Source organism: Theobroma cacao, chromosome 2, assembly GCF_000208745.1.
Source record: "Theobroma cacao cultivar B97-61/B2 chromosome 2, Criollo_cocoa_genome_V2, whole genome shotgun sequence".
In the NCBI taxonomy this organism is placed as follows: domain Eukaryota; kingdom Viridiplantae; phylum Streptophyta; class Magnoliopsida; order Malvales; family Malvaceae; genus Theobroma; species Theobroma cacao.
The window spans coordinates 17,593,955-17,614,027 of NC_030851.1; the positions used below are offsets into that span (position 1 = coordinate 17,593,955).

The 20,073-nt window shown below is 32.5% G+C and overlaps 2 protein-coding genes and 1 long non-coding RNA gene across 5 annotated transcripts; all 3 read right to left on the reverse strand.

Moving 5' to 3' along the window:
* LOC18609036 lies at positions 4,674-6,516 on the reverse strand. Its single transcript, XR_001926430.1, has 3 exons — positions 6,177-6,516; positions 5,072-5,202; positions 4,674-4,969 (listed from the first exon to the last, which is right to left on the reverse strand). It is a non-coding gene; the product is annotated as an uncharacterized LOC18609036 (long non-coding RNA).
* LOC108660659 lies at positions 6,900-10,515 on the reverse strand. Its single transcript, XM_018114913.1, has 4 exons — positions 10,439-10,515; positions 8,858-9,222; positions 7,790-8,290; positions 6,900-7,010 (listed from the first exon to the last, which is right to left on the reverse strand). The coding sequence occupies exons 2-4, from the start codon at positions 8,990-8,992 to the stop codon at positions 6,900-6,902; spliced, it is 747 nt and encodes a 248-aa protein (XP_017970402.1). The 5' UTR covers positions 8,993-9,222; positions 10,439-10,515.
* LOC108660596 (disease resistance protein At4g27190-like) lies at positions 10,982-14,174 on the reverse strand. Of its 3 annotated transcripts, XM_018114801.1 has the most exons (3): positions 12,586-14,174; positions 11,434-11,525; positions 10,982-11,034 (listed from the first exon to the last, which is right to left on the reverse strand). In XM_018114801.1, exons 1-3 carry the CDS (start codon positions 13,036-13,038, stop codon positions 11,007-11,009), a joined length of 573 nt encoding a protein of 190 aa, XP_017970290.1. In that variant the 5' UTR covers positions 13,039-14,174; the 3' UTR covers positions 10,982-11,006. The 3 variants fall into 2 exon arrangements, 2 of the variants coding, with proteins under 2 accessions (XP_017970290.1, XP_017970291.1); XR_001926388.1 differs by lacking the exons at positions 10,982-11,034; positions 11,434-11,525 and adding an exon at positions 12,292-12,481.

Consider the following 20,073-nt stretch of genomic DNA (forward strand, 5'->3'; position numbering starts at 1 on the left):
TGATTAAATTAAACAATTAAGTTATTTGGGCTTCTTAAGGACTTAATTTAATTATTTAATCAAATTATTGGGTTAATTGACAATTACAAAATAGTTTTGTCATTAGGGTTTAAAATAAATCCAAGGTATAAATACCTTGCTATAGCCTCTAAACAAAAAGAGTGGAAACGGCTAAAAAAAAAAAAAGGTGAACGGCACATTAGAAATTCCTTTTGTCCTGCCATTCCATGTGTGAAGAAAAATAGTTCTTCATTCACTTGATTTCTTTTGTGTGTTCAGCACCACAATTTTGTGTGGATTATGAGTTTATGAAACTTATCTTTGCTAGCACATTGCAAGGCATAACACTCCCAATCTTTAAAGAAAGATTTTCTCATTTATTGGTGTGGATCACCATTAGAGGCTGCACAAAGATTCTTTGGATAACTTTGGTTTGCAACAACCGAGCTGAGGTGGTTGAACTTTTTGAAGGTTGATTTAGTGGTTTAACAAAGGATTCATCAACTTTTGTTATTTAGGTAAAATAATATGATCACTTACTTTTATTTTAATTTAATTTTGTACTTAATTTGACATGAAAGAGATCCTAGGAATGTTAGACATAATTTAATTTTTTAAATTTATTTTCGTTGCGTTTTATTTGTATTTGATGCATGATCAGCCCTCACCCAACATAATGTTCCATGTATGTTTAGGAAATTCAAAATTAACTGCTTTTTCTTGCATAATGTATTGAGTGACTGTCACCGCATGTAATTCGCTGATATTGAGCACTTCAAGCTCAAATATTTCAACCATCTTTTGTGTAGGGGTTGTTGTTTGGAGCTACAAGCTTGGTTCTGGTCTCCTTGATTCTGTTGGTTCTCTTGCTGTCCTCAAGGGCCGGAAGCGTTGTGCCTTTTTCACCGTCTGGTCTTTTGTTTCGCGTAATATGCTTGGGGTGATGGGCTTGCGGGTTGCTGACCCTTTTTTTTTTTTTTTTTGAGATTTTATTTTTGGGTTTCTTAGGAATTGGCTTGGGTAGTGAGTTCTTTTGTTCCCCTTTGTTTTGTTAAAGGTTGGGAAGGTTTTTTGGAAACCGGTTTTAACACTTTTTCTGTGCTGGTTTCTTTTTGTAATTGTACATATTATCCTTTGCACAGGTCTGTTGCTTATGCCATGTGAAGTCCCTGTCACAAGATTAGAGACTTTGAATGGCATTGAGGCCTTGTGCTAAAGAAATTAACCACTTTTCAGAAAAAAAAGTGAACGGTTGTGGTTTTTTGGGAGGAAAGTAGAGGAATGTGAGAAGCTGACACTTTGAGGTGGAGGACAAGAGATGGGAAGGAAACAACGGAGCAAGAAAAAATGCTCCAAAAAAAATGGTGAGTTGAGCAGAAAGGTTGTGTTTGGGTTTTATAAACGAATTCTTCAAAATGTTAAGGATAGGACACAGAATCTTTAAAAAAGTTTAAAATTGAAGTTTCTTTACCTCTTCTAAAGATGAAATCTTTTAAAATTGTGGAAATTCAGAAGAATAGAATTGTTCTTAGTTTGTTTCTAAGCTGAATTATTCTCAAAATAATACAATTTTTCGTGGAGTAATATGGAATTATATATGTACATTAATTTATTTTTTAACAAAAATAAAAGTGACAAATCTTTGTCCACTTTGCATTTTATCATGAATGGATATATATATATTAAATTTATTTAATTTTTGTGTTTTTCATCAATATACTTTTTTTTACTTACATATATTTCATGTTCTTGTACTTTAATGAAAACTAGTTGGAGATTGATCAAAACATATACTTATTATAATTTTTTATAATTATAGTTATGACATTTACAAATTAAATCATTCATGTGTAATACATGTGTCGCAAAAACTAGTAGCAAACTCTTTTTTTGTTTAATGATACTGGTAATTTCTAAAGCAGACAAAGCCAACAAAAGACAGAATAGAAATGAATGGATCAGAAAACTATAAAACAAACAGAGTTTAGTCTTATGATAAGGAAAAGAAAAAAAAAGGAAAAAGAAGGATCCAACGGATGGGAAAGAAGACGAGGCAAAGGAAAGCATCCATGAAGTAAATAACAATAACTTAAATGTTACGATGTAGAATCAAAGTTTGATTATTTGCACAAGTAGAGTAACTGATTTTCTTTATCTTGCCTTTAGAATCCTGGTACAGTACACTGCTACAATTCTTCAATTTGAATTAAAATTGAATTATAATTGATTGGTTAAATTATTTATATACTCTTAGACAATTTTACGAATGTTCTTTCAAATTAAAAAGCGAAAGATTCAAAGAATTCTTTAGGCAGTTAAAGAGGTAAAATCACCTAATAATGTATAGGATCAAGCATAAAGAATTTTTAAAAGTTTAAATTTTAGATATTTATTTTAATTATTTCATTTGAATTTTCTTCAATTTTTTTTATATCAAATCTATTTAAATTCCCGAAATCAAGAAGAAAAGAATTTTCTTGAATTTGGGAAAACGAAAAAAGAAAAGTTAAGAAATTCTTAGACAAATTTGCTTATTGAATCATATTATAAGTATGATGTCTCGATTCGGCTATGGACTTATTGAAATATCTTCAATGGAATCAACTTTTTGTAAAAAAATATTGAAAATATTATATTCATTCTTATCATTAAATAATGCGTTTGTCGATTTTCTTATCCAACTCGGCGTCGATTGAGATTTTTTATACATAGTGAAAGCTTGAGTTTTGATAGGAAGGTGTAAGGCGTTTACGTGAGATATTGTACCGATTTTGGTGTTTTAAATTTTTTGAATCTTATTACTTTTAACTAGTTTTAAATCTAAGCACATGACAAGCAAATCAATTATAATTTTGGTAACATGAAATATTATTTTAAAAAATCAGAACATTTATAACTTAGATTAAACCAAAATATCGAAGTAAAATGCAATATCAATTCTTCTTAATTTTCTTCTACCTTGACTATATATATTCCATATAATTTTATCATTTGATTTTCTAAATTTATTTTTGGAGGCTTTTGTCTCTGTCCGCTCCCTTTATTTTGTCCCCGCATGAGTCAGCCAACTCTGGACATCTTGTTCTATCTCCTTCATATCTCAGTTTTGTCAATTTGAGCCTTCAGATTCTCAACCTTACTCTCATGATGACAAACTCCGTTTTTTTTCTTTTTAATTATACTATAGAGTAAACAGATTTTCAAACTTACAATGAGAGAAACGGAGGCCCAATGGATGGCAAAGAGGACAAGGTAAAAGAAAGCATCCAAAGAGAGGAAACTGAAATAAATGACAATAAGTTAAATATTACAATGTAGAATCAAAGTTTGATTATTAATTTGCGCAAGCAAAGTAACTGATAGCGCATTCTTCAAAAGTTAAAAGAGGTAAAACCACTCAAGAATGCTAAGGATAAAGCATAAAGAATCTATGGGTGGATTGTTTTTGACGAGTGACAAATATTGTTATCTTGGTGCATGCCATGACTAATTGAAGAATTCTTGCAGAAGAATATGGCCTTTGTCACGTACTCACATTTGCTTGTAGGAATCTTGGAATGAATAGTCTTTTTTCCTTGTTTTGAAAAAGAAGGAAACAGGATTTCAGTCTTACGATGAGAAAAAGAAAAAGATGCAATGGGTGGCAAAGAAGACAAGGCGAAAGAAAGCATCCAAAGAGAGGAAGATTAAATTAAATAACAATAATTTAAATGTTACAGTGTAGAAACAAAGTAACTGGTTTTGGTCATTGATAATATATGACTTTTTCTTTGTCTTGCCTTTAGAATCCCTGGACAGTACGCTGCTACAATTATTCAATTTTTAATTTTTGCACTTTTAACATTTGCAAGTTGGTATTTTGATTGATGAATTTAGGAGATAATCAAACCTCATAGTGGAATTATAATTGGTTGGTTAGATTGTTTGTATATTCCTAAACAATTTTATGAATGTTTTTTCGAATTTGAAAACAAAAGATTCAAAGAATTTTTTAAAAAGTTCAGAGGGCAAAACCAGTCCAGAAAGCTAAAGATAAAGTATAAAGAATTCATGGACGGATAAATTATCAAAAAGAAAAAAGCTAAACCTACAACGTTGCGATCAATGAAATAGTTATTTCTGAATTTGACATCAATCCTGCTAACAACACGAGAAACACAAAAGCCGAATCCTCCAGATTAGAAAAACATTTACTTCTGACGAATAATTTTAAGTTTCGATGAATATAAGAGAACCCTTTATTAGTGCTTTGATTATTTACCAAAAATAAACAAAATAAATAAAACAAATATCAAACAAATGGAGCCTAAATAATCAAATTTTGGTATCTCACCAAAGCGCTGCTGCAGAAGGGAGGGCCACTTTTAGATTCGCGAGAAGGAATCGGAACGAGTCAGGCGACAATCCTTCCCATGTCTTATTGCATGCCTTGACTATTTTCAAGAATTCTTGCGGAAGAATTTGCTTGCATAAATAATTTCTTTTCCTTCTTTTCAAAGGGAGAAGAAACAGGGAGGCTGCTCCTCTGTTTTGCTAGCATTTGGTCTATATTTGTTTTATTTCTTGTTGTATTCTTTTAACTTTTATTTGCTCAAGTTATCTAGTTGGGATGTTTGTCAGCAAGCACTTGAGATCCAACATATAGAAAGCTTAAACTAAAATCAAGTGTCAAATTATCAGCAAAAGGATGTACTTTCATTTATATGATTGAAATGTAAATAAGGTGAGATTTTAAGATGTCGATGGAAAATGTACATTTCTTTCGAGGTTATTGAAACAAGGGAGACTTGGCTGATGGACCTTACAAACAAAAGATTACATCCTCGCATATTTACAGTTCCATGCTCCTAAATATTCAATACTGACAATTTAAGTTACATATGAAAACTAGAAAATGAGAACCATTTGGATTCAAAGGAAGGTGGCTGTCAACTCAGCAAAATCATCATACTAAGTAGAGCAATTCAACCTGCAATGAAAAGGGCACTATGACTCTGCGAAGCAATTGCGCCATGCTGAAGGAAATCAAGTAGAGTAATGAAGATTCTATGGAAGTAGAAGATCTACTTACCTTCTGATTTCCAACTTTGATAGAAGGAAAATGAGCCTTTAAGTGTCTCACAAGTACAACAATATCTTGCCTTGTTCCAGTTTGGGCAACTAAAAGGAAACTGCAGTCTCTTCTTCACAATTTTGGTCATTCTGTAATCATAAGGAACAACATATTGAAAGGTGAAAGCATGAATTGTTAAATTAGCTTTATATTGAAATCCACCAAAACTATATTGTACAACCATCTTCATTATAAAAAAAGATGTTAAAAGCTCTATGTTTGAAGTTTCAGAGAATGTAATTATAAACTAAGAAATGTAATCTAGAGAAAATTAACAAATGTAAAAGTATCTTAACAATTCCATTGGACATTTAGCCAAACTAACATTAGGCGAACCATCTAGAAGATAAAAAATTATTTCATTAATTATGCAAATTGAGTTTTATTTAGAAACTATAGTCTTCAATTCAATAGTTAAGACACTGCATTTATTACAGTGAGACTCTAACTTGACAATGATGGAGACACAATTCAAATGTGGGATTGCTTGAGTTTTTTGACCAACATTTTTCATTTGATAGGAAATTGCCTTCTATCTAACCTGTGATACCTCACATCTCACATTAAATGTGAATGTGATTATTAAGATTTATATAACAATCTAAAGCCATCACTACTAGTAACCTGAACTTGAACTTTTGAAAGTCATATGGTTTAAGCCTGAAAAGTTGTTGAGTTAGTGTTTAGACTTGGATCGCTATAACAATATATAATCTAAGTCCATCACTACTATATACATCATTTAAGCAAAGATGGAATACAATTATTTTGATAATGTACTTCTTCCAAGGATAGGCAGCTAAAGGCTTCGTTTTCTATTTCCAGCAAGAAGTTTACTGTCATAATTCATACATTTTCAGTGAACTTTCAAGCAGAGAGCAAAAAGCAAAAAAATCTATTGTTACAAGCAATGTAACAATGGCATGTTTTAAGCATACAACGGAAGCCACACACTCAAGCAATGTTGAAATTCAATTGGAACACACATGGCTCTTTAATGATGGCGATATACAAAGAAGATTATGAAAAAGTAATAAGGAAGTTGTTTTGAATTGATGCACACCTTTTCTATAAACAACTGCTGAATAGTGGCATTAAGGTTGCCTTCCCAACGTCCTACATATTCACCTTCAGTTGATTGTACTCCTTTCAGCTTTGATGTGCTTAACTCTCTCTTAGAAAATATTTCCATCTTTGGACATTGTCTCATGATTACCTTTTCCAAGGAAGGGAATCCAAGCGTATAATTCCCTGAACAGAACCTTGATAGGCTCGGAAGACCACCAAGTTCTAAATACCAAAGGCTGGAGAAAATAATGCCATCCATCACTTCATCACTTGTAGAAGCTATGATTTCTTCTAACATTTGGCAATCAGTAATTTTCATTTGGTGGAGTAAGACCATGCTCTTAGCCGTCTGGAGTGTTACTAAATTTATAAATCCATGACATTTGGATACTTCCAAATTTGTCAAATTTATGAAAGACATTGAAGATGACACTAAATTCTTTAGTTTGCCACATCCCAACACTTTTAAAATTTCCAAGTTGTTGAAAACATTTTCTGTAAGTGGAGTTTCTTCTTTTGAGAGATGTGTGAGCTCAGGAAGTTTTGACAGCCTTAATTCAGTGGCTGTTACTGCATGTGATTCATTGGAGTTGAGTCCTTGAGGTTCAATTATTTCTTCTAATGAATCACAATTCACTATCTCCAGTGAATATAGCTTCTGAAGCCTTTCCATCATGTTAAATGGAAAAATATTTGAAAGTCTATCACAATCTTCTACCTAGAGGAATTCCAATTCACAAAATGAATTCACAGTGACATTATCATCCCATATTTTCCTCCATTTCCCCATGCCTTCGACTCGTAAAGAATATAAACGAGGGAATGCCACCTGCAGAATTTATTTTCTTTGTTAATAAGGGAAAATAAATTGTAGTCCTACAAGATAAGATACAATAAAGCGTTGAGAAAGTAAAATTTTCAATATTAGAAAAAATATATACAACTAATACAGGGAAAAAAACCCCGATAAAAATATAATACAAATATGATGGAAGAAAATAAACACTATATTTCGTAAGAAGGAAGGACATTTAACTTCTATTCAAAATTTTTTTTTTTGCACCTTTGCCTTCTCTTTAAATCTAACTCTTCACCAAAAGTGAGAGGAAAACACTTATTCAACTTAAATTAATAATTTTATTTATAACTTTACCCCAACCTCCTTTTTGTTTCTCTAGGTTTCATCCTTCGTATTGAAAATAGTTTGCCCCTTATAAAGTAAATTTTCTTAAATGACAATGTAATTAGCCCTTAATATTTTAAACTGTTTATTTTGAATTTTTCTTTGGATATTCATTATTTTCATATATAAATATGTCTAAATTATAATATTAGACAAAAATGTTTTCACCAATTTGTTAAGTTAATTGTTCACAACCATAACTTTTATGTAGCTATTTGTTCATTGTGAAGTATATTTGAGTGGACTAAAAGCTTAAGACCATTAATATTAAACAAAAGAGAACTCTGGAGAAGGAAAAACCCTAGTTAAAAATAATTTTAAAAAATAACCACCAGGAAAATAAATTTCTCAAAATAAAATCCTTTTAAAATGTACTAAAATAAAAACAAAAAGCAAAGATTATCTTTAAAACAAAATATACTAACCACATTATCGAAAAAGACACTATCGGTAATTCCCTTGAAAAGCCTTGTTGTATTTCCTCCGTCAATATCATCAATCATTTCTGTTCTTTGCTCTCTTGAAAATGCAGATGCAAATGCAAGCATTCGGGGACAACCAACCACTTTAAGTATTCCCAAGGATGGAAATTCCAGTAATTTACTTCCTTGATAGAAACTTGCCAAGTCTGCGCAAGATTCAAGAGTTACAGACCATAGCAGAGGGAACACAGTCATATTTGCTACTTGTTCATCTGGTTCTTCCTCTATGATGATATGTTCCATCACAATGCAATTTTTTACGTTCAGCGCACGAAGTTGTGGTAGGCCCAAAGCCATGGAAAGTGTAAAAAGGTACCTCAAGGTGCTACAATCATAAACTTCTAAAAATTCAAGATATTTGAAGGGTAGAATTCTTTGAGGATTGTTTGTCCATATCTCCATCAACTCAAAAGTATCAGAGAGTCTTAAATTGCAGTATCCAACCTATATCCAATGAATTGCACTAATTAGTATAAGAATTATTGAAATTTTAAAAAATAAAAAATACTCTTTTTTATTTTAAAAAAAGAAAACTGATATAATCAATAAGTTCAAATTAAATTATAACAAATTTCAATTTTTTACAGACATGTAATTCATCTACATTTAAAATAGTACAAAAGAAATAAAAGAAAAAAAGACTATAGAAGAAAGACTAGTTGTTTTAGTGTGGTTACATAACATTCTTCGAAAATCTTTTAAATTGATGCTTACCATTGTAAACATTTCATAATTAGGGAAAGCAAGAATTCTTAAATTAGTTATGCATTGAAGCTCCGAAACTACATTTTAATAGTAAATTTCTTTATTAATAGTTAGAACCTCTATGCTAAATTAATAAACTAATTCTGCAACAATTCTACTTTAAATATTAGTACGATTTGGGAGCCACCTCATTCCAGAAACAATTCTACATAAATACGGGGTGTTGAGGAAAAGCAAACGCATGTAGCTGAATAATCAAAATAAGAAACCAAAGCAACATAGAAAATCTTTTAAATTGATGCTTACCATTTCTTCAAACATCCATTTTATAGTAGTTTTAAGATCGCCTTCCCACCACCCTATTTCTTTACCTTCAAAGTTTATGGATATTACTTCTTGCAGTTGTGGTGTGCTTAAATCTCCTTGGCAAAAAATCTTCATCTTTGGACAATTGTCACAATCATTTTCTCTAGGGCAGGGAATTCAAAGATTTGATCCCCTAAGCAGAAGCTAGCCAGAGTTGGTAGATAGCTTAGTTTCAAATACTTCAATCGGGCAAGAACAATGCATTTTTTCACTTCGTCACATTCTGCTCTAAGTTGTCCATCCCATATCTTTTTCATAATACGATTCCGCTCCAATGTTAATTCTTCTAGATTGGAGAATGTACTCTGGAAATTAACAAATGTGTTAGACTAAAGTTAAGATTTTCAACTAATTAACGATGTAAAATCATCCTGACCACCCCATTAGATTGAAAGTCAAAGTTAAATAGATGAACCATCAACAAGATCTCAATGTTCCATTTATTGTACAAGCTAAGTATTACAGCTAACTTTTCTTTTCTTACCATTCTAATCAATCTCAATGGTTTGTAAACTATGAAAAGTTTTGCCTGTATGACCCTACTCCCATAACCGTGTCAAAATAGCAAAAGTATTACAGTTGGGGGAGGGGAACACAAGCTGAAGGAAGTCGTACAGAGACCAAGCCAGTGCAGGAATAGAATTGCTCTTAGTGGCACTGCAACGTGGTTACGAGGTGACAAAGGTGAAATGGATGTGTAGGTGTATGAGATGTAAAAGGTACCTGACTTGGTATAGGGGACAGGTTTAAGTTTAAGGTGAATAGTGTCGTGTATGGCTTAGCTGTGAGGGTGATATATGAGTTGACAAATGTAAGGAGAGGCAGACTTCAGGTGATTTTGTTGTATATACCGCACCAAATCTCCAGCCAATAAAGGCTAGATATTACGTATATATTTATAATTGGAGTCAATGATTAATGAGAGTAAGTAAATGCCTTTCTTTTGTTCTGTTTTATGAGAGATTGCATATGTGTTCCTAAATTGCTTAAAAAATAAATTGCAAAATAACAAGAAACACAATTCAAATACTAGATTGCTTGAGTTTTATATAGAAAATTAATTTTTTTTCTAGTTTACAATAAATTACTTTATTTTGTTGCTTCCTCGTAACATCTTTTGTTTTGTGAAATGAAATTCTCTTATCTAAAACTTTATAAATGAAAATAAAAAAAAATCTTCTAAAAGTTAATCTAAAAGTGTCAAATACATTTATCTCAATTTAGTAAGGATGAAAACATCATAATTAAGTGAAAATATTGTTATTTTAACAAACATCTTATGCAAAAGATACAATATTTTTGTTGCATGGTAACATAAGAAATGCTTGTGTCAGTGTTCAATGAATTAAGTTCATTCAATAGTTTTGATTCAATGAACCGTATAAATTTGGCACTGTGAGAGAGAGAGAGAGAGAGAGAGAGAGAAGAAAGAGACAAACTAAATGTAGTAAATATTTACATTAGTTTTTGTGTNAGCAAACTAAATGTGTAAATATTTTACATAGTTTTTTGTGTTCATACCTCATTGACTCAAAATAAGGGTTGTTGATTTGTTGATCTTCCAAAGCTGAAAAGATATTCTGAGGCAAATATCTCCACCTTGTCGCATCCATATACTGACATTCTCTTTAATGATGGCCACTTTGAAGGGAAATTGATCATTGAGCTGATATTTCTGGTTCTTGGATAATATCAATTTCGTTTACCACGGTAGATTTGGAGACAAATGTCTGAAATGTAGGACAATTCCCTATAACAAGGTCTTTCAACAAAGGGAATTCAAGATTACATCCATGGCAAAATCTCGTGAGTTTGAGGAGGTTTTGGAGCTGCAAAAGTTCAAGTTTAGGGAAAATTTGGCCCCTTATTTCTTCTTCTATATCCTCCATGAATATTATCTCTCTTAAGCACTTGCATTCAGTTATTTCAAAGATTTTGAGATGCGTTAGACTTCTAGCCATAGAAGATGATAATAGGTGTTTTAAGTTGTCACAACCCATAATGCTCAAACTAGTCAAATTCTGAATGTAGTCAGATCTAATTGAAAATTGATTGTGCCATATCCTTTCAACATTGACATAGGACAAATCTAGGTTCTCCAAGCAAGGGAACTCCACCTACACAAATGTAATTCTTATACATTTAAAATTATTAAAAAATAAAAAGATTCAAGTTTTAGAATAATAATTAGATAATTTTTATTCGAAAGAAAATAATGTTCGTTAATGCAACGACAAGTGCACTTAAGGAGAAATTAATTACTTCTCATTCTAATAGCAAGTTGATGTACGAATTGGATTGGAATAAATTAATGTACAAAATGTCAGTTGAAAAAAAAATCACTTTTCTAAGTCATAATTTTAAAAATCTAAAATATTATAAAAAGTCACAAGCTAATGATTTAATTATTAAAATATGTAATTAAAATGAGAAATTATATAAGAAGCTGCATTTGGGAGGAAGAATTAATGAGTCAAGAGATGTGGCATTTGAATGAACATAAGATAAATGAATACCTCTTCACCGAAGAGTGCCAACTCATGCTGAGGTGTGGAAGTAGAGCACCCCAATTTGTTTTTAGAGCAGAAGCTAATGAGCTCCGGTAATCCTGCAAGTGTCAACGATCGCAATTGATGAAATGAAATTATGTCAATTGCATTATTATCATTCATGATATATTGTATTTCCCAAGCACGTTGGATGCAAAGGTGCTTTAAATGCCGAAAACCTTCCATATTGCCCACCTTGTTGAAAACAATCTTGGCACCTTCTAAATCCTCCAGATGTAAAGCTTCTGTTTTCTTCAACAAACGTAGAACCCCATCATCCAAGTGATCGATGCTGGTACTTACCTTGAGTTTTAGTGCTCTCGAGTATTCAATTTCATCATGCCAATCATAACGAAATCCGATGAGAACGTTGTATCTTTGCAATTTTTCTGAGAATAGGTTTTCCGGTACAATCTTGGCCTCAGGAATACAAACATTTAAAGTGGTCAAAGAAGACAAATTCTTCAATTCAGCTACACGAGCATTGTTTCCTTGGTTCCATTGATTAAAACTATCACCCATATGTAATTCTTCTAATTTGTACAAACTCGATAAAACACCCGCTGAAATTTTAAGATGGTAACAATGCCTCAGATCTAATAATCTTAGCTTGGTCAATTGCCTTATTTCCTCAGGTAACATTACACTGGAACAGCTGAAAAGGCTAAGAATTTTTAAATTCTTGAGTTTTCCAAGATTGGCAATGTCTCCCAACACACATTGGTTTAGGCACAAAGTTCGAAGGCTTGTTGGGGGACTAATTGAGGAAAATTTCATTTTAAACAAATCAAAAACTTTGAGATTTTTCATTTTCTCAAAAAAGTTGACTGGTATTTCCGCATCAGAATCCTTGCTACCCATACAGAAAAATTCAAGTTGTGGACATTCCAACTGATGAGGAAGCTTCTCGACACTATCGAAACTCAAACTAATCATTTTGAGCTTTCTCATCCTCTCTTCATCTGGCCAATCGTCAAAAACACCCTCATGTTTCAATGCAAATGTATGGTTGTCCCTAGAGGCAATTGCTAAGGCCACATCACAATCGAAGTCATGCATGTCAAAGCGCTCATGGCTGTAACTATCACGCAACAAACAAAAGGCTTTGAGGTTACTTACCAGTGTCAACACTCTGTTTCGCGTGTCTTCTACTGTGTCCACATTTTCAAATAAACGTAAACCCATGCCATATCTCACCAAGTCTTCAGCACGAGCGTTATGGCCTAGTAGACCGCAAAGCAAGAAAGTCTGTTTGAGTTCTTCACTTTTTAAATTATTGTAACTCAGCTCTATAGCTGAATATACAGCTGCTGGTACCCCTGATTGCATGTCGCTTGGAGAAGGCCTCTGAAGTTGCGCAAGAGCATCCTTCCAGGCATATAACTCTTTGCTTCTCAATGCTCTTGCAACTGTCACAATGGCGACGGGTAATCCTGCACACTTTTTGGCCACCTCAGTTGCTACAGATCGTAACTCAGAATCTTTAAAATCGTTCTCAGCCGTCTCCTTAAACAGGTTCCAAGCTTCTATTTCTTCCAAAACATCGATCGGTAAAGCCTTCTTAGCATCCATCTCATTGGTTAGAACATCTCGATTTCTTGAAGTCAGCAGTATCTAGCATCCCTCGTGTTGATCTCCAAAAGGAATTCCGACTTCCTCTAGATCTAGTCTCGCCCAAATATCCTCTAAAATAATAAAAATCCTTTCCTCTTTCTTCAATTTCTCTGCAATTTCAGGAGTCCCCTCCGCTTTCATCGATGGCTCTGCAACTTCGGGAATCCTCTCCTCTTTCTTCAACCTTTTCAACAACAAACTTGCTCTCGCCCTTACTGTATTATCTTCTAGTTTTAACCTCAATGACTCTGCAATTTCGTCTTGGATTTTGTGAATGTTAGGAGTCCGAGTTACGGTTGCTTTAACTACCCAATCAAACAACTTATCCTCTTGGACTTGTCTGGCAACTTGATTGACTAGTGTGGTTTTACCCACACCATCCGTCCCATACACCCCTACCATGCTGATAGTAGAATCTTTCAATGCCTCTATAACTCCGTCAAAAACCTCCTTTCTTGAATCAAAAGCCTTAAAATTTTTAGGAGGTACACACTTCGGGCCTTCTAGAACATCACGGTATCCCACTCCTTTAAATTGACAGTACTGTTGGATAAGGTCGTCAACAGCTGGGACACATTCTTCTGCTTTCTTGCTAAGCTGGTAGCGAGACTTGAAGTTGTTCTTTGCTTTGTCTTCAAGATCCTTCATTGTCTTCACATCTTCATTGATTACCTTGTCCACTTTGTTGCACCAAAGCTTGACGTCCGGTTTTATCTTCTTCCCTCTCCTGTCTGCAGCAACGACCTCTAGCTGCACACTTGTTCTTTTTGCTTTCAAAACCTCAAGTTTCTTCTCGAACTTGTCAACATTTTTCTTGTAGATGAATACATATCTGATATGACGTTTAATTTCTTGGAAGATGCCTTTCGCAGCTTCCGAAGAAGCATTGGCGCAGGTGCCAATAGCACAACCTTCCAATCTTTATTCAACAGTCAAGTAAACCAAATGACAGAAGAACAGAGATAACAGGAGATCGAGCAAACCCAACAATTAAAACAGCAAGAACTAATATATTAATAATGATGTGAGCAAGGGAAATAATCAGAATGGTGAGAAATTGGAAATGGCGGCTTTCTCCATAAGCTATGGCTATGAACAAAGAGGCAAGTAAGAATCAAAGTGAAAGGTTCTGGCTTTTGGGAGGAAGAGACTCTCATATTGTTATTGTTAATTTCATCACCGGTCAAAATTGCCACATCATTAGTATGACGTCATCATAGCCCATGTAATATTAATAGAAAATGTTAATGATTAAATTAAAATTATCAATTTTTGAAAATAAAATGATTCGATATTTATGAATTTTATATAAAAATTAAATCTAACATTTTAATAAAATATATAAACTGATCGCATAATTTGATTTTTAGGATACATTCTAACCAAATTTATAGTGTTTTCCTTATCTTTGACTCTATTCACTTCTTTACAGCTCATTATTGATTTTCTTATCCAATTTAATTGGTTCATAGAATAAAATAAAATAAAATAAATATTATGTAAAAATAAAATAAAGTAAAAATAGAATAAAAATGATATTATTTAGTTTGGGTGATAGAATGGAATAAGATAAGAATAGTTATTATAATTTATTACAATTTTTGATTAGTGAAAATAATTTTGAAATAATAATGAAATAGGTGATAAAAAGATAAAAATATTTTTTATTATAATATATGATTATTTATTTTATTTATTTTATTTTTTAAATATTAATAATTTATTTAAAATATTAATAATTGATAATTTAATTATTAATATTTAAAAATATTAATATTTTATTTATAATTTAAATATCTTTATGATTAAAATGTTAATTAATTTTTAAACTTAAAATATTAATTTTTTATAATATATAATTAAAAACAAAAGAGCAGGCAAAAAACAATGAAAGGGAAAAAGATAATGGTTTTGATCTTTTCTTTCTTCACCTAGCTTAGCTGTAAACCTAGCTTTTCATCGTGAATGTGGCCATCGTATGTCACAATCAAGCAAAACACAATGATTGACTCTGGACGTGAATCAAACAAAACAATGGCGTTTGGGCCCTCTTGCTAAATTATTCTACTGATAGTATAATTACAGTTCAAAAGGGGAGAGCTTTTCCTTGACGTACGAATAGTATACTGCTTGTTCAATTATAAAGAAAGACTTACCATTTTCCCATGTGTTACAATGCAAGTTTTCTTCATCAATTCGAAGCATTAAGTTATTGCCAATTGAAGTATAAAGAAAGGCTCACCCTTTTAAGTCTTCGTTGTATCTGTTTTTTTTAGAATAATTATATATAATACGTCCTCATTAATTATTTATGCAGATTGTATTAAACAAGTAAATAATACATTTGTCCAAAACGAATGAATGAACAAAAGTAATGATTGTCTGCAAAGGTAGGGTAAATTATGTTTTCATAACAAAATTAAAAGTCATGATTCTTAATGATTTTCCTTTGCTCTTTCGTTTGGAATCTGGGAGAAGTCTACTATTTTGCTAGTTTCTTAATGATATGTTACATAATGGACTCTCCTTCTTTAAAATGATTTCAATTATAACTGGTAAAATTATTTACATACTCCTAAACAAGTTTATGAAAGCTTTTGAAATAAAAAAAAAATATTGAAAGAATTTTTTAGAAGGTAAAGAGGCAAAAGAATGGCCAAGGATAAAGCACAAAGATTCTTTAAAATTTCACCAAAAAGTTGGGACAATTTAGAAAAATTTACAATATGAATGTTTTTATTTGCCATTTAATAAAATTTGGAAATTGAATAAGTTTTTTTTTGTTTGCATCATGTGTATTAAAAATATGAATTAAGCTAAAAAAATAAAACCAATGTACAATGAGATTTTTTGAGGAAATTTTAGAGACAAGTTTCTTGAAAATATTTTTAAATTTCACCAAAACATGAAGAAAGTTTCCAATAGAAAAAATTTTTATTTGCTATTTAATAGAATTACATCAGCACTTTTCTTTTGTATCCAAAAATTGAAAAAGGTATAAAAAGGGAAAAATTAAAAAAAAGGAAATTTTCTGAAAATAATTTTTTTTTAAAGATTAATCTTAAGACCCCGTAATCAATTGGAAACAGTGAAGCACTCTTTTGATGCTCATAAGATTCTCAAAATCATTTCTACAAAAAGAGAAGCGTATCATCTGTAAATTGCTTATGGATAATTTTACAATCATTCCTTCCAATTCCAATACCATTGATCAGTCCAATAGCGGTAGCTGCTTCCATCAAAATTCCTAAGCCCTCAGCAGCCAACTTGACTAGAAAAGACGAAAAGAATAAAAGCTTAAAATATTTTTTTATGAAAAAGAAAAATACATAAAGAAACATGAAGAAATAAAGGTTAAAATCGAAACTCCCTTTATAATACGCTTAATGAATCAGGCGAGGAAGCCTGCTCAAGAAAATCTCACCAGCATGTTGGAAAGACATAAGAATAATCTCCATTATTTAAATAATCGGCAAAATTAAGAAAAATTGGTAATTAAGGTAAATTTATATTTTGATTGATGAATTTAAGAGATATCAAACCTCCTATTTGAATTATAATTGGTTGTTTAAATTATTTATATACTCCTAAACAATTTTATGAATCTTCTTTCAAATTAAAAAGCAAAAAATTTAAAAAAATCTTTGAAAAGTTAAAGAGTCAAGTGTTGCAATGAGCCTTGCACCAATTGGAATTGGTTAAGACTTGACTCCAATCATGCAACAGTATCATCTATGTTGAATGATTAGAGGTTTTTTTTCATCAATAAGACATCAATTATAATGAATTATAATTCTAATTGGATGAAGTCCATGAGACTAATATGCCTTGTAAGGGAACTGTAATGGGTTGCAGCTATGAGATCCTTATGTATCAAAGCATAATCTCAAAATGTTCCTGGTCAATGTATCATTGAGACTGGACATCACTGATGTTTAGAAACTGGTATATTCTATGTTTTTTACTTTGGAAGGAAGCAATCGATCTCATAGACTGAAGTATAGAGATACTTTGAAATTAGAATATAGGTGCTTGCCTAGGATAGCAAGTTCACTGAACAGGACTCGCCATGAGAAGTGTATTTGGTAATACACTCTAGTTCTATGCAACACTTATCATGTGTCAGTCGTGTAAATACTCCCTAGACTTGAGGCATCAGGTTGTTTTATATGTGGAGTGCTATGCTTTGATTTCATCTTTACCGGGTGCCTAACTAAGGATGCCAAAACAGGATGCTTTTGGGTATAGTATGAAGCATGTAAAGGCAAATGAGTGGTCAATATAGGAATCATCACCTCAAGTGTTTTGTAAGACATATCCTATTAGCTCTTGGTTAACATTAGCTTAGTGAAGTCATTGGCCAAGACTACATGGACATTATGGAAAAGGTTTCATAACTCTCTATTAAGCTAATGCTATAACTACAAGAACAAATATGAAGGTCAATAAGAGTAAACACTATGCCAAGTTCTTATCATCTCTGGGACATATGATGAAGAAATGAATTACATTGATAGACTGTACACTAAAAGGTTGTCAAAGAACCTTTTGACTTTTTTAACAATTGGGTGGCCATGATGCATTGCTAGATGCCAATCTTGGTCTATGAAATTAATTATAAATTAATTGATTGAAATTTATATTAATCAATTAAGTCATTAATCAATTCCATTGCTAACATGGTGAGAACTTAATGGGTCACACACAATGATTGCATTTAAATTAAATTGGGAGAGTGATGATTTAAGTTAGACTTAAATCACATGCTAAGTAATATGGCTCGAGAATGGAACTAATTTACCTTGCCCAAAAACAAAATCATTAGTAGCTTTAATAGCGTTAGAGTAAAATTCTCTTACTAGAGGGATACTTGCAGCTGCGAGCGAGGCACAAAATTTTTGCTAGTGGTTGCCATTAATCATTGGTTGAAGGTCAAGCTGTGTAATCAACCCTTGATCCAATCCTCGTTCGGGTATTACAATTTTGTTTGCAAGAGAACTTACGTGCCTAGCCACAGCATCAGTTGACACAAATCTAGAATGATCAAACAAACCACTAGAATTTTGTCTTGATCACTTGGGTGCCATTCTTAAATTTCCTACAATTAATTCTCAACCAAAAGAAAACAGAACTACCAACAAAACACAATAGACCATCAAGAATATTAGCTCATATGTCTTCTCATCATAATAAATAATGCCTATAATATCAAATAAAAATCCACTAATTACAATATTTCTAGACTACGAGGCATATAAACAAAATAATTTAAAATCAAGATACTTACCCATATTCCCCAATTTCAACTTACCTTTGAAATTTAAAGCACAAAACCAAATAATCTACCACACCCATCAAATAATAAAGCACAAAGTCTTAAGAATCATCAATACTCATCATAGATTTTCAACAAAATAAATAATGTACAGCATGTCAATAATATTTCTAAAATATAAAAAAAAAATAAAAATAATAAATAAAAGAAATATTGAAACTTACTTCAAAGTTGGAGCAAATTTGTTGAACATAAGTGTGTAGGGAAGATGTGGGTAATGGGTATGGAAGATATTGAAGAAGGGGGAAGAGTGGGTTGAAGGGAAGGAGAAAAGAGATGGAAAGTGATAGGTAGGATAGAAGAGAGAAAACTGCAGAAACTTGCACTAAAAAAATGGGAAGGGTGTTGAGGTGAGGAAGGGGGGGCTTATATATAGGAGGGAGGCTGCTTGCTATTGGCAACCCATAAGGGGTTTATTGGGAAGTGGGTTGCCCATTGTAGGCAGCCCATAAAGAAGGGGGGTGCGGCCTACCCTTTAGAGGTGTTGTAGTCCACGTTGGACTTGGCAGCTAGGCCGTGGCCTTGCTTTGCGAGCATTGCATCCTACGGTTCTTACTATCGCTGGGTCGCAGCCTTCTTTTTGGGGAGCCGCAGATTCGATGATTACCTTTTTTTTTTTGTGGGCTGCCCAAAGTTGGCAGCCCACAAAACACAAGGTTACGGCTTGCCTCTTTGGGGTGCCGTGACCCACGTTGTGGATTTCTCGCTAGGTTGTAGCCTCCCTTTGTGGGAGCCTCGCCCTACTCCCTTCCCTAATTTTTTTTGAATTTTTTCTGCTTTTAAATGTACCTACAAGAGAAATAAAAATTATTAATAATTTTCAATAAAAAGAAAATTAAATCAATGAAATTTAATTGAGGAAATAAATAGGGTTAGAATGATTGGGTTGCCTCCTAAGAAGCGCTTGAGTTATAGTCTTCGACTTGATTTTCTCTTATTCAAATTGCATCGATAAGCTTGATTGAGGACCTATGACGATCAAAAGTGCCACCCCAATAGTGCTTTAATCGTTTCCCATTCACTTTGAAAGTTGATTTATCATCAACTATTTCCTCAGCTCCATGAGGATATGCTTTCATCACAATGAAAGGACTAGACCAATGAGATTTCAACTTTCTAGGAAATAATCTCAAATGAGAATTATAAAGAAAAACATGTTGGCCAGGCTCAAAATTTCTCCTCATAATTTTTTGGTCATGCCATTGTTTCTTCTTCTCATTGTAGATTATTGCATTCTCATAAGCCTCTGGACGAAATTCATCCATCTCATTGAGTTGCAAAAGATGTTTTCCTTCAGCTGCTTAGAGATCAAAATTAAGCTTTTTAATTGCCCAATATGCCTTGTGCTCAAGCTCTACTGGAAAATGACAAGCCTTTCCAAATACCAATTTATAAGGAGATATCCCAATTGAAGTCTTATATGTAGTCTTATATGCCCACAAGACATCATCTAGCTTTTTTGACCAATCTTTTCTAGAAGGACAAACAATCTTCTCCAAAATTCTTTTAATTTTACGATTTAAAACTTCAGCTTAGCCAATTGTTTAAAGATGATAAGTAGTGGCTATTTTGTGCTTGGCTCTTTATTTGGCCAAGATTGCCCCAAAATTTTTGTTACAGAAGTGAGTCCCTTTGTGAGACCTCGACCTTTACAGACA

Excerpts from the sequence above, each read along its gene's own strand:
- LOC108660659 (XM_018114913.1), bottom strand. The coding sequence starts at position 8,992 with ATGAAGATTTTTTGCCAAGGAGATTTAAGCACACCACAACTGCAAGAA. Across the intron at positions 8,291-8,857 it reads AATGGATGTTTGAAGAAATG|GTTGGATACTGCAATTTAAG; the intron begins GTAAGCATCAAT and ends CATTGGATATAG. Across the intron at positions 7,011-7,789 it reads GTGTCTTTTTCGATAATGTG|GTGGCATTCCCTCGTTTATA; the intron begins GTTAGTATATTT and ends TAAATTCTGCAG.
- LOC108660596 (XM_018114801.1), bottom strand. The coding sequence starts at position 13,038 with ATGGATGCTAAGAAGGCTTTACCGATCGATGTTTTGGAAGAAATAGAA. Across the intron at positions 11,526-12,585 it reads GAAACAGAGTGTTGACACTG|GATTACCGGAGCTCATTAGC; the intron begins GTAAGTAACCTC and ends TGACACTTGCAG. Across the intron at positions 11,035-11,433 it reads TGGCACTCTTCGGTGAAGAG|GTGGAGTTCCCTTGCTTGGA; the intron begins GTATTCATTTAT and ends ACATTTGTGTAG.